Here is a 17,878-nt window from a genome sequence, read left to right on the forward strand (position 1 = left end):
TCCAAGTATGAACTAACTTGCGCAATACAGTAAATATTCTTACTCTACCCTAAATCAGTGAAAAAATGTTTGGCTCAGTTTACAGAAAAGTGTACGTTACACATCCTTTCATTATGATGCAACATTATTTCCTCCTCAGATGAGTATTTAACATCTTTATTATTGTGGGGATTATTGTGTAAGAGCTACACACACACACACACACACACACACACATACACTCGTGCGCGCATGATGAAAAAAAAATGATTATTAATTTTTTTATTTTTTTTTACAGGAGTTTACTCATCAAAACTGCATTTATTAAAAAGTGTTTTTTTTTTGCACTAAAAATCTTTTATCTGCACTGTTGTTCACTTCATTGAATTTGCACTCTATCTGTCATTTGCCTTGCGCTGCTTTATTTAACTTTATTTTAAATTTTATTATATGTCTTTTTTTACATTCCCTTATTGTATAGTTGTATCTACATTTTATATTTGATCTAGATTTTTAAGCTTTAATGTTAATGTTATCTGTGTGCACCGTGGTCTGAGTGTAACGCAATTTCGATTCTCTGTATGTATGTACTGTACAAGTGGAAATTGACAATAAAGCAGACTTGACTTTATTTATTTGATCAAAAGTACAGGGGGAAAAGTGAAATATTGTTATGAAGTAAAACAACATTTTCTATTTAAATATACATTTAAATCTATTTTATTTCTGTGATTTTCAGCATCATTACTCCAGTCTTCAGTGTCACATGATCTTCAGAAATTATTCTAATTTGATGATTTATTATCAGAGTTGTGCTGCTGAAACTGTGATATTCTTTCAGCATTCTTTGATGAATGAAAAGTTAAAAAGAAGAGAATTTATTTAAAATAGAAGTCTTTTCTAACAATAAACACTAGAGTTCAAAAGTTTGTGGTCAGTAAAATTAATTCTTTCTTTCCAAAAAAAAAAATAGAACTCTTTTAGGATGTATTGTTGATTGTTTTGATTCAGATCGCCACTTCGGAGCCTGTTCGCGACTCGGTTGATTCAGATCCGCGCTTCGGAGCCTGTTCGCGACTCTGTTGATTCAGTTCGTCACTTCGGAGTGTTTTCGCGACTCCGTTGATTCAGTTCGGCATTTCGGAGCCTGTTCGCGACTCCGTTGATTCAGTTCGGCATTTCGGAGCCTGTTCGCGACTCGGTTGATTCAGTTCGTCACTTCGGAGCCTGTTCGCGACTCGGTTGCTTCAGTTCGGCGCTTCGGACCCTATTCGCGACTCTGTTGATTCGGTTCGGCACTTCGAAACCTGTTCGCAACTCGGTTGATTCAGAAACGGAACTTCGGAGCCTGTTCGCGACTCGGTTGATTCAGTTCGGGACTTCGGAGCCTGTTTGCATTTTTTTAAAATTCAGTTCTGGACATCGGAGCAGGAAGTTTTTGTCAAACAATTCATTGATGATAAATGAATATTTGTACTGAGGCTTTTTTTTTTAACCTGTCGATTTGATTTTTAAATGATTTCAATCAGGGGCGTAGCCATCTTTTCGGAAGTGAGGGGGACAGAAATTATATATGTATGTATGTATGTATATGTATGTGTGTGTATATATATATTTATATATATATATATATATATATATATATATATATATATATATATATATATATATTATACATACACACACACACACACACGCACACATTACAATATTATATAAAATATTACAATAGAACATTTATGTAATCTATAGCCTACCAGTCAACAGTTTTTGAACAGTAAGATTTTTAATGTTTTTAAAGAAGTCTCTTCTGTTCACCAAGCCTGCATTTATTTGATCCAAATACAGCAAAAGTTTTTAAAGTTTTTACTATTTAAAATAACTATTTTCTATTTTAATATATTTTAAAATGTAATTTATTCCTGTAATCAAAGGTGAATGTTCAGCATCATTACTCCAGTCTAGTGTCACGTCCTTAAGAAATCAAATCATTCTAATATGCCGATTTCCTGATTATCAATATTTAAAACATGAGTACATTTTTTTCAGCATTCTTTGATGAATAGAAGGATCCAAAGATCAGCATTTATGTGAAATAAAAAGCCTTTGCAACATTATACAGTATATCATTCAAAAATATATATTTTTTGGAAAAGAAATTATAGATATGAATACTTTTATTTAGCAAGCTTTAATACTATTTACATTTACATTTACATTTAATCATTTAGCAGACGCTTTTATCCAAAGCGACTTACAAATGAGAACAATAGAAGCAGTCAGGTCAACAAGAGAACAACAGTATACAAGTGCCATGACAAGTCTCAGTTAGTCTAGTATAGAACGCATAGCCAGGTATATATAAATTTTTTATTTTTTTTTTATTAAATGAAAAAGACAAGAAAAGGAAAAGTACTGGTGTTAGTAGGTTAAGTGCAGGCGAAAAAGATGAGTCTTTAGATGTTTCTTGAAAATGAGTAAAGACTCGGCTGTACGAATTGAGATTGGGAGGTCATTCCACCAGCTGGGCACAGTCCAGGAAAAGGTCCGTGAGAGTGATTTTGAACTTCATTGGGATGGCACCACAAGACGTTGTTCACTTGCAGAGCGCAAACTTCTGGAGGGCACATAGGATTTAACCAGTGAGTTTAGGTAAGCTGGTGCCGTGCCAGTGGTCGTCTTGTAGGCCAGCATCAGTACCTTGAATTTGATGCGAGCGGCTACTGGTAGCCAGTGTAACCTGATGAGGAGAGGAGTAACATGAGCTTTTTTTGGCTCATTGAAGATAACCCTCGCTGCTGCATTAATACTATAGGGAACTTTAATTATTCTCTAATTCTAGCTTTAATTTGCTGAGAAATCTATAACTGCTTGACAATAACAAATAATATATTTTTTAATATACTACAAACACTTATTTATCACGTAATAAGGCAGAATAGTTTCTATACTGTAATAAATCTATGTCAATTACCACTGTTTTGTTGATATACTGTATTTATCACCTGCTGAAGATGACTTGTAAAACCATATATTGTCGCAATCGTATAATGTCTTCGTGTCTCCAAAAGTTTCAGTTCTTTTGTCAAAACAACTGTTTTCAAACAGCGAATGAAAGTTATGAAACACACACTGCAGGAGTGTTTAGCGCTTCTGGGTCCGAATAAAATATCAGGTCATGCGCAGACTTTTCTGTCTCTTTGAGTTTAAATCTATGTTTATTCACACCAGCTCTTGAAAACTCCTATAGGAACACATTTGACTGAAAAGTGCGGGGGACGAATTTCCATGATATTAAAAGTGGGGGGGGACACGTCCCCCACGTAATCCACGCCCCTGATTTCAATTACTTTTGGATGTCAATACTTCTTGTGCCTCAGTTGCATGTGTTGTGTTTTATGAATCGTGGATGGATTTATCAACTGAGAAATAAAGTTGAACAGAAATGATCATGAACTCTTAAAGATGATGATGAAAAGAAAAGGTAATATTGCATATCAAATTATATCTAAGTATGAACTAACTTGCGCAATACAGTAAATATTCTTACTCTACCCTAAATCAGTCCTATGCACACACAGAGTTTTGGATCAGAATGTTTTTTTTTTTTTTTACAAGAGTATACTCATCAAAACTGCATTTATTTCATCAAAAATACAGGGGGAAATGTTAAATATTATTATAGAGTAAAACAACATTTTTCTATTCCTACTGTAACAGTCTTCAGCCTGCTACGAGTTAAGTGCAGCTGTAGTAGCGATCCTCCCTGGTAGGGGGCAGTATTAACTTTAGGTAAGCCTGGATAATGGATAGAAGAAGAATTGATTAAGAGTTGGTTTGTGTGCCCATGTGCATGGTAGCAGTGTTTGATCTGTTCTACTGCATTTGAGGAATCATTTTTGTTGAGAATCATTTTTGCTTCATTCTCAACTAAGGGTTTATGGCTATGGGATGTTTGATGCCTATGATCATGTTGGGGATGGAAAGGATTTAAGTTGACCAAATTGTCTTCTCTTCTATGGATTTGCATTGAGGACTACCATTGTGATTCAAGGACATCAGTAACTTCAGTCGACATCTCCTCTGAACTCCTTCAGTGTTTAACACAGATAAGACTGGTTTCTTTGACTCTTACACATATAGTGTTTGTACAAGCAAAGACTTGATACATAGTTTGACCAAGATGGATTAATGTTTGATCTCAGATGCACAAGTGGGGTATGAAGGATACTAGCACTGTTGTGGTTGTAGTATAATGAGTTGGTTGTTAAATGCACACCATAAATGAAAGACATTCAGGTAAAAGAAACAAATAACCAGAAATTGTGTGGCTGCCTTATTTTATCAAGTAGAATTAATCATCGTTTATGTGGGAAACCCACCCAAAATCAGATATGTAACCAGGGACGTGCACAGACATTTTGAGGGGCAGGGGCGCAAGTGAAATAAAGGGCACTTCTCATAATTACGTATTTTTTTTCTTTTTTTAAAACAAAAAAGTATATATATTAACGCAACACTGACTTCCTTAAAATTAATTAACTTTTATAAAAAAAAATTTAATCTTCCTCAAACTCTAATTTTCAAAAGATGTCTACAAAATAATCAGTTCACAGAGAAACCATGGTCTCCTTAGTATTCACTAGGTTTATAGAGGAGAAAAGGAAAACATCCCACAATGTGCATGTTTTGAAAACATTTTCTATGCTACTAGTTTCAAGTATATATTTAGAATAACCAGAATAACTGCATCAAGCAGAGGGGTGTGTTTTACTAATAATTTGTTTGGAATGTATTATTTTTTTTAAAAAAAAAAAAGCACCCCAGAAAAAAGGGCAATTTCTCTCCAGGAATAAAAAGGGCAGGTGCTCAAGCCCCCTTTGATGTCTATAAGTGCACGTGCCTGTATGTAACTATCTTTGATTTAAAGATAATTATGAGATGTTACAATACATTAAAATCTATTTTAATTCTGTGATTTTCAGCATCATTCCTCCAGTCTTCAGTGTCACATGATCTTCAGAAATCATTCTAATATGATGATTTATTATCAGAGTTGTGCTGCTGATCTGTGATACTTCTTTCAGCATTCTTTGATGTATGAAAAGTTAAAAAGAAGAGCATTTATTTAAAATAGAAGTCTTTTCTAAAAATAAACACTAGACTTCAAAAGTTTGGTGTCAGTAAAATTTATTCTTTCATTCTAAAAAAAATAGAACTCTTTTAGGATGTATTGTTGATTGTTTTGATACAGATCGGCACTTCGGAGCCTGTTCGCGACTCCGTTGATTCAGTTCGGCATTTCGGAGCCTGTTCGCGACTCCGTTGATTCAGTTCGGCATTTCGGAGCCTGTTCGCGACTCCGTTGATTCAGATCGGAACTTCGGAGCCTATTTGTAATTTTTTTAAATTCAGATCTGGACATCGGAGCAGGAAGTTTTTGTCAAACAGTTCATTGGTGATAAATTAATATTTGACCTGTGGCTTATTTTGTATCTGTCGATTTGATTTTTAAATGATTTCAATTACTTTTGGATGTCAATACTTCTTGTACCTCAATTGCATGTGTTTTATGAATTGTGGATGGATTTTTCAACGGAGAAATAAAGTTGAACAGAAATGATCATGAACTCTTAAAGATGATGATGAAAAGAAAAGGTAATATTGCATAACAAATTATATCTAAGTATGAACTAACTTGCGCAATACAGTAAATATTCTTACTCTACTCTAAATCAGTCCTATGCACACACACACACACACACACACACACACACACACAGAGTTTGGGATCAGAATGATTTTTTTTTACATTCCCTTATTGTGTAGTTGTATCTACATTTTATATTTGATCTAGATTTTTAGGCTTTAATGTTATTGTTATCTGTGTGCACCGGGGTATAAGTGTAACGCAATTTTGATTCTCTGTATGTATGTACTGTACAAGTGGAAATTGAGTGTAAAACAACATTTTTCTATTTTAATATACATTAAAATCTATTTTATTTCTGTGATTTTCAGCATCATTACTCCAGTCTTCAGTGTCACATGATCTTCAGAAATCATTCTAATATGATGATTTATTATCAGAGTTGTGCTGCTGAAACTGTGATATTCTTTCAGGATTCTTTGATGAATAAAAAGTTAAAAAGAAGAGCATTTATTTAAAATAGAAGTATTTTCTAACAATAAACACTAGAGTTCAAAAGTTTGGGGTCAGTAAAATTTATTCTTTCTTTCTAAAAAAAAAATAGAACTCTTTTAGGATGTATTGTTGATTGTTTTGATTCAGATCGGCACTTCGGAGCCTGTTCGCGACTCCGTTGATTCAGAGCCGCACTTCGGAGCCTGTTCGTGACTGTTCAGATCTGGACATCGGAGCAGGAAGTTTTTGTCAAACAGTTCATTGATGATAAATGAATATTTGACCTGAGGCTTTTTTAACCTGTCGATTTGATTTTTAAATGATTTCAATGACTTTTAGATGTCAATACTTCTTATACCTCAGTTGCATGTGTTGTGTTTTATGAATTGTGGATGGATACATCCACGTTACACATCCTTTCATTATGATGCAACATTATTTCCTCCTCAGATGAGTATTTAACATCTTTATTATTGTGGGGATTAGTGTGTAAGTCCTATGCACACACACACACACGCACAGAGAGTTTGGGATCAGAATGATTTTTTTTTTGACAGGAGTATACTCATCAAAACTGCATTTATTAAAAAGTGTTTTTTTTTTTTTTTTGCACTAAAAATCTTTTATCTGCAATGATGTTCACTTCATTGAATTTGCACTCTATCTGTCATTTGCCTTGCTGCTTTATTTAACTTTATTTTTAATTTTATTATACAGTATTGTTCAAAATAATAGCAGTACAATGTGACTAACCAGAATAATCAAGGTTTTTCGTATATTTTTTTATTGCTACGTGGCAAACAAGTTACCAGTAGGTTCAGTAGATTCTCAGAAAACAAATGAGACCCAGCATTCATGATATGCACGCTCTTAAGGCTGTGCAATTGGGCAATTAGTTGAATTAGTTGAAAGGGGTGTGTTCAAAAAAATAGCAGTGTGGCATTCAATCACTGAGGTCATCAATTTTGTGAAGAAACAGGTGTGAATCAGGTGGCCCCTATTTAAGGATGAAGCCAACACTTGTTGAACATGCATTTGAAAGCTGAGGAAAATGGGTCGTTCAAGACATTGTTCAGAAGAACAGCGTACTTTGATTAAAAAGTTGATTAGAGAGGGGAAAACCTATAAAGAGGTGCAAAAAATGATAGGCTGTTCAGCTAAAATGATCTCCAATGCCTTAAAATGGAGAGCAAAACCAGAGAGACGTGGAAGAAAACGGAAGACAACCATCAAAATGGATAGAAGAATAACCAGAATGGCAAAGGCTCAGCCAATGATCACCTCCAGGATGATCAAAGACAGTCTGGAGTTACCTGTAAGTACTGTGACAGTTAAGCCCCTTTCACACTGCACGTCGGACCCGCAATATTCCCGTAACATTGCCTGGTCGCCTTCTGTGTGAAAGCAACCACGTCCCGGAATTGATTACCGAATCGAACCCGTGTCGGGGACATAGTAACATTGCGGTAATCGATCCGGAATGAGCGCTGTGTGAACAAAAGCCAGATCTAATTCGGTATCGAAGTGATGACGCGCGTTATCGCGCGACTTTTTTACCGGCTGTTTTGAAGGAAGATCAACATTCGCGACGAAAACATATGTGCAAACTGTAATGAAGCAGAGATCAGCAGTGTTGTGGGTAACGCGTTACAAAGTAACGCGTTAGAGTACTCTAATTACTTTTTTCCTGAAATGTGTAACTTAACGCGTTAGTTTCATGCGTAAGTAATCAGTAACTTCGTTATTTTTTTTAAAAAGTAATCCGTTATTTTAAGGAAAGGAAAATCCCGACTGCAGCCTGCTTTTTGTCAGACAGTAGTCCTAGGTCTAATGTGCCACTTGCGGATGTATCAGCGGAGCCGAAGCTCTGTGATCTTAAAGTCAATGGCTGTGATGCGTCTGTGCCCTGCGCCTGAACCTGTTTGTGTGTGTGTGTGTGTGTGTGTTTTTTTTTTTTGAACTCCCGGCAAGATGGCAGAGAGGCAGCGTTTGGTTTATGGAAGTACGCACATTATTTTCAATTTGTCAACGAAAAAGAAAAGAACATAACGGTAAAATGCACACTCTGTGAGTGACACTTTAATAATAATTAGTTCGGCTATTAAGCGATTTGTCATTTGCCTGTGTGGCAGTGAAGGATTTAATTCGGTTTGTTATAATTTTTGTTTGACAGGCAGATGTTAATTTCTGTTAGATCGTTGGCTGGCTGGTTGTTCATCATTTCTAAATGGATTTAAATCTGCAAGCCTGTTTAAGGTTGTGTTTACAAGTAAGCATACTTGTACTTTGATAACTGCATTATTTAAAGTTAAAGAAAAATCAGGAGTTATCTTGTGGTGCTCATAATACAGTAGCTACCCAGGCTGGGTAGGTGCGAATTTTGATTAATAATATGTTCTGTGATAATAAATAAATAAAACGCCATGTGGAATAGCCGATTGCTGACTGTCTTTCCTGTTATTGTTATCCTGCAGTGTTAATTTAGTTGGATGACTGACGTTATTCATTGTCGGGAGTCACGACTTGTAGGTGCATTTAAAGGGGCCGGGGGCTGTGTCTGTCATGTGTGAGCCGCTGCAAACGGCTTTTAATTTTTGGTAACGCATGAGTACTCTAACGCGTTACTTTTATGAATAGGTAACGCTGTATCATAACTGATTACTTTTAATTGATGGTAACGTTGTAACCTAACTAACTACTTTCCAAAGTAACTATACCCAACACTGGAGATCAGTTAGTTCCTCACTTTCCGCGCTGACGCCGAGATCGTTTGCTTGCTTCAGTTAAAGTATAACGTGCCAAGCTTTGTCGACTCGTACATTACACGTCACGCGCTGATGTCACGTGTCGTTACGGGATCTTCAAGGGTTGTGTGTGAAAGCACGCACATATACCGGGTCATCACTGGCAGTGTGAAAGTGCCAAATCTAGCGACCAGGGAGCAATTACAGGAACACTTTACCCCTGTATTTGCCGGAATGGCAGTGTGAAAGGGGCTTTAGAAGACGTCTGTGTGAAGCTAATCTATTTTCAAGAATCCCCCGCAAAGTCCCTCTGTTAAAAAAAAGGCATGTGCAGAAGAGGTTACAATTTGCCAAAGAACACATCAACTGGCCTAAAGAGAAATGGAGGAACATTTTGTGGACTGATGAGAGTAAAATTGTTCTTTTTGGGTCCAAGGGCCACAGGCAGTTTGTGAGACGACCCCCAAACTCTGAATTCAAGCCACAGTACACAGTGAAGACAGTGAAGCATGGAGGTGCAAGCATCATGATATGGGCATGTTTCTCCTACTATGGTGTTGGGCCTATTTATCGCATACCAGGGATCATGGATCAGTTTGCATATGTTAAAATACTTGAAGAGGTCATGTTGCCCTATGCTGAAGAGGACATGCCCTTGAAATGGTTGTTTCAACAAGACAATGACCCGAAACACACTAGTAAACGGGCAAAGTCTTGGTTCCAAACCAGCAAAATTAATGTTATGGAGTGGCCAGCCCAATCTCCAGACCTTAATCCAATTGAGAACTTGTGGGGTGATATCAAAAATGCTGTTTCTGAAGCAAAACCAAGAAATGTGAATGAATTGTGGAATGTTGTTAAAGAATCATGGAGTGGAATAACAGCTGAGAGGTGCCACAAGTTGGTTGACTCCATGCCACACAGATGTCAAGCAGTTTTAAAAAACTGTGGTCATACAACTAAATATTAGTTTAGTGATTCACAGGATTGCTAAATCCCAGAAAAAAAAAATGTTTGTACAAAATAGTTTTGAGTTTGTACAGTCAAAGGTAGACACTGCTATTTTTTTGAACACACCCCTTTCAACTAATTGCCCAATTGCACAGCCTTAAGAGCGTGCATATCATGAATGCTGGGTCTTGTTTGTTTTCTGACAATCTACTGAACCTACTGGTAACTTGTTTGCCACGTAGCAATAAAAAATATACTAAAAACCTTGATTATTCTGGTTAGTCACATTGTACTGCTATTATTTTGAACAATACTGTATGTCTTTTTTTACATTCCCTTATTGTGTAGTTGTATCTACATTTTATATCTGATCTAGATTTTTAGGCTTTAATGTTATTGTTATCTGTGTGCACCGGGGTATAAGTGTAACGCAATTTCGATTCTCTGTATGTACTGTACAAGTGGAAATTGACAATAAAGCAGACTTGACTTTATTTATTTGATCAAAAGTACAGGGGGAAAAGTGAAATATGATTATGAAGTAAAACAATATTTTCTATTTAAATATACATTAAAATCTATTTTATTTCTGTGATTTTCAGCATCATTACTCCAGTCTTCAGTGTCACATGATCTTCAGAAATTATTCTAATATGATGATTTATTATCAGATTTGTGCTGCTGAAACTGTGATATTCTTTCAGGATTCTTTGATGAATGAAAAGTTAAAAAGAAGATAATTTATTTAAAATAGAAGTCTTTTCTAACAATAAAAACTAGAGTTCAAAAGTTTGTGGTCAGTAAAATTTATTCTTTCTTTCCAAAAAAAAAAATAGAACTCTTTTAGAATGTATTGTTGATTGTTTTGATTCAGATCGGCACTTCGGAGCATGTTCGCGACTCTGTTGATTCAGTTCGGCACTTCGGAGCCTGTTCGCGACTCGTTTGATTCAGTTCGGCATTTAGGAGCCTGTTCGCGACTCGGTTGATTCAGTTCGTCACTTCGGAGTGTTTTCGCGACTCCGTTGATTCAGTTCGGCATTTCGGAGACTGTTCGCGACTTGGTTGTTTCAGATCGGGACTTCGGAGCAGGAAGTTTTTGTCAAACAGTTCATTGGTGATAAATTAATATTTGACCTGAGGCTTTTTTTTTTATCTGTTGATTTGATTTTTAAATTATTTCAATTACTTTTGGATGTCAATACTTCTTGTACCTCAGTTGCATGTGTTTTATGAATTGTGGATGGATTTCTCAACTGAGAAATAAAGTTGAACAGAAATGATAATGAACTCTTAAAGATGATGATGATGAAAAGAAAAGGTAATATTGCATAACAAATTATATCTAAGTATGAACTAACTTGCGCAATACAGTAAATATTCTTACTCTACCCTAAATCAGTCCTATGCACACACACACACACACACACACACACACAGAGTTTGGGATCAGAATGATTTTTTTTACATTCCCTTATTGTGTAGTTGTATCTACATTTTATATTTGATCTAGATTTTTAGGCTTTAATGTTAATGTTATCTGTGTGCACCGGGGTATAAGTGTATAAGTGTAAAACAACATTTTTCTATTTTAATATACATTAAAATCTATTTTATTTCTGTGATTTTCAGCATCATTCCTCCAGTCTTCAGTTTCACATGATCTTCAGAAATCATTCTAATATGATGATTTATTATCAGAGTTGTGCTGCTGAACTGTGATACTTCTTTCAGCATTCTTTGATGAATGAAAAGTTAAAAAGAAGAGCATTTATTTAAAATAGAAGTCTTTTCTAACAATAAATACTAGAGTTCAAAAGTTTGGGGTCAGTAAAATGTATTCTTTCTTTCTAAAAAAAAAATAGAACTCTTTTAGGATGTATTGTTGATTGTTTTGATTCAGATCGGCACTTCGGAGCCTGTTCGCGACTCGGTTGATTCAGATCGGCACTTCGCAGCCTGTTTGTAATTTTTTTTAAATTCAGATCTGGACATCGGAGCAGGAAGTTTTTGTCAAACAGTTCATTGGTGATAAATGAATATTTGACCTGAGGCTTTTTTTTAACCTGTCGATTTGATTTTTAAATGATTTCAATTACTTTTGGATGTCAATACTTCTTGTACCTCAGTTGCATGTGTTGTGTTTTATGAATTGTGGATGGATTTATCAACTGGGAAATAAAGTTGAACAGAAATGATCATGAACTCTTAAAGATGATGATGAAAAGAAAAGGTAATATTGCATATAAAATTATATCTAAGTATGAACTAACTTGCGCAATACAGTAAATATTCTTACTCTACCCTAAATTAATGAAAAAATGTTTGGCTCAGTTTACAGAAACGTGTTCGTCACACATCCTTCATTATGATGCAACATTGTTTCTTCAGGTGAATGTTTAACATCTTTATTATTGTGAGGATTAGTGTGTAAGTGCTACACACACACACACATACACTCGTGCGCGCATGATGAAAAAAATGATTATTAATATATATATATTAATTTTTTTTTTTTTTTTTACAGGAGTTTACTCATCAAAACTGCATTTATTAAAAAGTGTTTTTTTTTTTTGCCCTAAAAATCTTTTATCTGCACTGATGTTCACTTCATTGAATTTGCACTCTATCTGTCATTTGCCTTGCGCTGCTTTATTTAACTTTATTTTTAATTTTATTATATGACTTTTTTTACATTCCCTTATTGTGTAGTTGTATCTACATTTTATATTTGATCTAGATTTTTAGGCTTTAATGTTTTAGGCTGTAATGATTCAGTTCGGCACTTCGGAGCCAGAGTTGAGTCATGTTCCAGTTGACCCTCCAGAGTCGAGTCAGGTGCTCGTGGACCCTCCAGAGTCGAGTCAGGTGCTCATGGACCCTCCAGAGTCAGGGTTAGTCACCATTGACCTTCCAGAGTCAGGGTTAATCACCGTTGACCTTCCAGAGTCAGGGTTAGTCACCGTTGACCTTCCAGAGTCAGGGCTAGTTCCTGTTGACCTTCCAGAGTTGAGTCAGGTTCCCGTTGAAATTCCAGAGTTGAGTCTTGTTCCAGTTGACCCTCCAGAGTCGAGTCAGATGCTCCTGGACCCTCCAGAGTCGAGTCAGGTGCGCGTGGACCCTCCAGAGTCAGGGTTAGTCACCATTGACCTTCCAGAGTCAGGGTTAATCACCGTTGACCTTCCAGAGTCAGGGCTAGTTCCTGTTGACCTTCCAGAGTTGAGTCAGGTTCCCGTTGAAATTCCAGAGTTGAGTCTTGTTCCAGTTGACCCTCCAGAGTCGAGTCAGATGCTCCTGGACCATCCAGAGTCGAGTCAGGTGCGCGTGGACCCTCCAGAGTCAGGGTTAGTCACCATCGACCTTCCAGAGTCAGGGCTAGTCACCATCGACTGTCCAGAGTCAGGGTCAGTAACTGTTGACCCTTCAGAGTCAGGGTTAGTTCTTGTTGACCTTCCAGAGTTGAGTCAGGGGCTCGTGAACCCTCCAGAGTCGAGTCAGGTGCTAATGGACCCTCCAGAGTCAGGGTTAGTCACCTTTGACTTTCCAGAATCAGGGCTAGTCACCATTGACCTTCCAGAGACAAGGCTAGTCACCGTTGATCTTCAAGGACAGAGTCAAGTCACTGTTGATCTTCAAGGACCGAGTCAAGTCACTGGTGATCTTCAAGGACCGAGTCAAGTCACTGGTGATCTTCAAGGACCGAGTCAAGTCACTGTTGATCTTCAAGGACCGAGTCAAGTCACTGTTGATCTTCAAGGACCGAGTCAAGTCACTGGTGATCTTCAAGGACCGAGTCAAGTCACTGGTGATCTTCAAGGACAGAGTCAAGTCACCGGGGTTCTTCATGGGAGAATTCAAGTCACCAGTGATCTTCATGACCAAATACAAGTCACCAATGATCTTCATGAACAAATGCAAGTCACCAATAATTTTCATGAGCAGAGTCAAGTCAGCACCGATCTTGTCTGTGTCTTTCGTTCAGTTTCCCTCTAAGGACCTGGCCCTCCGTCCCTCCCCCTGATCCTCCACCGCTCCATCTCCCTCCTGGTCTCTTTGTGTCTTTGGTTTTCCCTTGGGTTCGGGTGGAGCATCTGGCAGCTGCTCAGTGGAGGAGGGGGTAATGTCATGCTGTCTAGTCTCTGTTTCCCTGGGTGTCCACTAGTGCGCTTACTTCCCCTTAGGCACCTCACCGTAGGCACTTAAAATTCCTTTAGTCTGGTCCTGTCTTCACAGTAATTGCACTCCTGTTAATTGCACCAGGTGCAGGCACTCTAGTGTCATTAGTCTCTCTATATATTCCAGTCTTTTCCTGTTGTTTCTATGGAGTCCTTACCCTTCATGTATGCAGCATTTTCGTCATCCGAGATTCCCCTTCGTCTTCTCGTATTCCGAGTTTCTCCTTAGTCTTCTCGTCCTCCGAGTTCCCGTTGCATTCTTTTCCAATTTCCACCTTTGTTTCCTTTGTTTTGGACTGATTGTTTGGTTTTGACCCTGGCTTGTTTTGACAACAATTTTTGGATTACCCTTGTTTGAATAAATACCTGCTATTGGATCTCTCGTTCTCCCCGTGTCTCTCTGCCACACGAATCGTCAAATTCCTTCATCTCAGTGTCTAATAAACCTTTTTAGACCAACTACATTTTCAAAGCTATTTTAACATTTTCTTTGAGCCTTTTATCTTTAATCAAAATTTCATAACGTTCGGCAATACTTAATAATTGCTCTTTAGTACACCTGTCCGAAAAATAATGGGAACGTGAACTAACAAACTCATCAATATCAACCATGCTATCACCAGAATAATTTAATTAGCACAGTGCAATCAAATAACGAGAGTTTTCCCTCTACCTTTCCAGTACCTCTACCTAACTCAACCCTAGTCTTCATGCGATTATCGGTGGGGGGTTTTTATGCACTATAGCCCGCTGGGTGAAAAACGCAACTGGTCAAACCAGCGATGCCTTCAACACTACGGATGTGCTCCCGAGATAATTACTACCTCCCGCTTTCACCGCAACACTACACAAAAATAACAAATCCGACACGTCTCAAAAGAAACATGCCACTATACCTATCAGAGAAAACTCATGTTCAAAAAAATAATAATAATGCACATGTACTTACCAACTGGTGATTTCACACGGTGAACAAATTGACTTTGGTACAAATCAATTTCGTTTGTCCAAAAATAATCAATGCAATCAAATAACCTAAGCAAGGACGAGCCCCCAATTTGTTACGACCCTTGGATCAAGGGAAGCAACAAAACAAGGGACACACGAAAACCAAACTATAGGCTCAATTTATAACTAATATTTATTTAATTACAAAATAAGACAACATTAAATGATAGAATGAAAACAATTAAAGAAAATAACAGTATTTCTGTATTCGTCAATAAGGTCAGTGTGTAAAGCAGATGCAGGTGTGAAATGTAATGTAGTGTTGAAGTGAAAATGAAAAGAGTAACAAAATACAACACAACCAAAGAGTCCAAAACCAAAGACTGACTCTCCCCGGTCAATTGGTGATCTCTTAAACAGCATCCAAGGCACGAACACAGGTATTTCCAGTAGACTGGCAATTTAGGTGATTAATGGGCTCACGTGCCAACCCCAATTCACAGAATCAACAGCAACAGCTTCTAAGTTTTTTTTTTTGCTTTTTGCTTTTGTATATATTTGTAGATACTGTAATTTGTCGCAATATTGGAGTATCAATAAGCACTATTTTAATATTACATTAATCCATTTATGTTTGCATGCATTCTTTGTAGATTGTTTTATACAAAGTAACTTACAAATGAGAAATATCACACTCATTTTCAGTGAGACAAAAATAGTCATAGTCCACAACATCATGTTTATTAGAAAACTGGATTAGGAAGGTCCCTAAATGCAAATGGTGATGGAAAACATATGAGATAGGAGGAAGAATTATATTTGAATTCTTTCATGTTTTGTCTGAGTGAAGGGAGAAATGCAAAATCAGTGAAATATGATCTCACATGTAATTCTGTAAGTATTTTGCATCACAGTTTCCATTTAGGAACTCTGTATGAAACAAGCAAAAGCAGAGGTTAAAATACAGAATCATTTTCATTAAATTGCATGTATGTATTTACATTTATATGATTATATGTAAACATATTTAAGTCATCTTAGATGGAGTTTGCTTAGCCTATTGATTCAACAAAAAAGTAAATATAAGCAGTAATTAGTAAATAATATGTGCTAAACAAGCAAACAAAAACAATAATAATGCAAAATGAAAGGAAACACAGTAAATATTTGAATCCATCACCTCATGAGTCATGGAAGTGAATAAACATTATAGAAGTTCAAATAGACATTAGACTATAAATGGAGATCATTTGAGTTCAAATAACAAGAAACTTGCTAACCATGAAATATACATTTTCTGTGCAGCTGGTTTGAAATGTGTGTTGTGAAAAAGCAAATATTTAATTGAATATTCAAATATGGAAATGAATTGAACTGAATCGAATTGAATTGAATCATTTGAGTCCAAACGGCTTGACTGAATTTGTAAAAACGGTTATTTGACTCACACACAGTGGGTGATTATTTAAATCATTTTAGTCCATTAAGGATTCCTAAATACATGACTAAAACTTTTTTAGAAACAATCTATGAGATTACAGATTATTAGTAATGTATTCTGAGTACTTTTTATGATCATAAATAATTTACTGCCATTGTCTGAATATGTAATCAATAAAATCAATAAGTAACAGGCATCTGATTATGGGCATTTTAAAATATTATATAATTTAATCACAAGTACTTCATGTTAGTAATCTGATAGTGTAATCTGGATCACATGTACTTGGTGCAGATGAAGTTGATTTCTTCAGTTTCAGGAAGGCTGATCCAGTGATTATCACGGGTCCGAATGGCTCCGGATCTCACCGTCTGATCACATTCGTCCAGTCCGATGTCATAATCAGAAGCCCACTGATTGTAGCACATGGTATGACTTTTGACCCAGAACCAGAGTCCCAGTTTGCAGGAGTGACGCAGACCCAGCCACACGTGATCAGAGAGAGCGCTCGAGGTCACATTCATCACCCGCTGCTGCATCTGCTCCGAATCCACCGACACCAGGTCCATGTCCATGTTTCTGCAGTGTCTCAGAGCTTCAGTCCACGTCTTATTCTCTCGGACCAGAACCAGCTTCTCTGGAAACACAAGAAGATGAGCAAGAAAATCAGGATACAAAACATTGTCCAGATCGATGTCATCAGAAGCCCACTGATCATAGCACACGGTCTGACCTTTGACCCAGAACCAGATCCCCAATTTGTCAATTTGTAAAGCAGCTCTACTGAAGACAATAATGTCATTATTCTTATCAGTTCAGTGTTGATTCAGTTTGGTTCAATAACTGTGTAAAGTTAATCAATCACAAACAAGTTAAAATCAGACATTCACAACTCTACTCTTTGAATTGATGATGTCATTTTTCAGCTTAAAGGCACAATATGTAAGATTTGACATTAAAATCTTTCATTAAAAGCCACTATTACAGTGTTATTTATTTTGCTCATTATATATTACATTATCCAAAATATTCTGAAGAATGTTTAATTCCAGAGAAATAAGCAATGTTAACTAGTTACACGGACGGTGACCATGGTGTTATTGTGTCGCCTGCCAATGACGTCAGAATCCCTCGATTTCTGGTCTTGTTTTGTAGAAAACATGGAAACACCAAAGATGGTTTCGAATCATGTGTCACACTCATTCAGCGATCACATCACGTTTCGATGCCTTACGCTGCTTCATTCTACTATGATAATAAATCATTAATACTTCCATGAACATGATTTCTGTCTCGGCTGTGGGGATGAAGACCACAACTCCCATGATTCCACACTCAGTCACGTGTCATCAATCTACACCTTTGATGCTTTGTTTTTTTTTAATACGTTCCCTCTAACAGCGAAAAATGACATATTGTGCCTTTAAAACTCTTGATTCATATGGATTGATCCTGTGTTGTGTTTGGATCTTGTAAGTTATGGTTACCTGGATTT

At 36.7% G+C, this 17,878-nt stretch overlaps 1 protein-coding gene across 8 annotated transcripts in view; it reads right to left on the reverse strand.

Moving 5' to 3' along the window:
- Positions 1–17,878, reverse strand: part of LOC127944174 (macrophage mannose receptor 1-like) — a 143,787-nt gene that overhangs the window by 123,459 nt on the left and 2,450 nt on the right. The window contains exon 6 of one of the 8 annotated variants that reach the window (XM_052539996.1): positions 16,359–17,020. The exons of the other annotated variants lie outside the window; for them this stretch is intronic. Coding sequence (XP_052395956.1) covers positions 16,659–17,020 — 362 coding nt within the window. The 3' untranslated portion in view covers positions 16,359–16,658. Of the gene's footprint in view, positions 1–16,358; positions 17,021–17,878 lie in introns of those variants that run through there. 8 annotated transcript variants of the gene reach the window in all.

This window comes from Carassius gibelio, chromosome A23 (assembly GCF_023724105.1).
Source record: "Carassius gibelio isolate Cgi1373 ecotype wild population from Czech Republic chromosome A23, carGib1.2-hapl.c, whole genome shotgun sequence".
Classification (NCBI taxonomy): Eukaryota; Metazoa; Chordata; class Actinopteri; order Cypriniformes; family Cyprinidae; genus Carassius; species Carassius gibelio.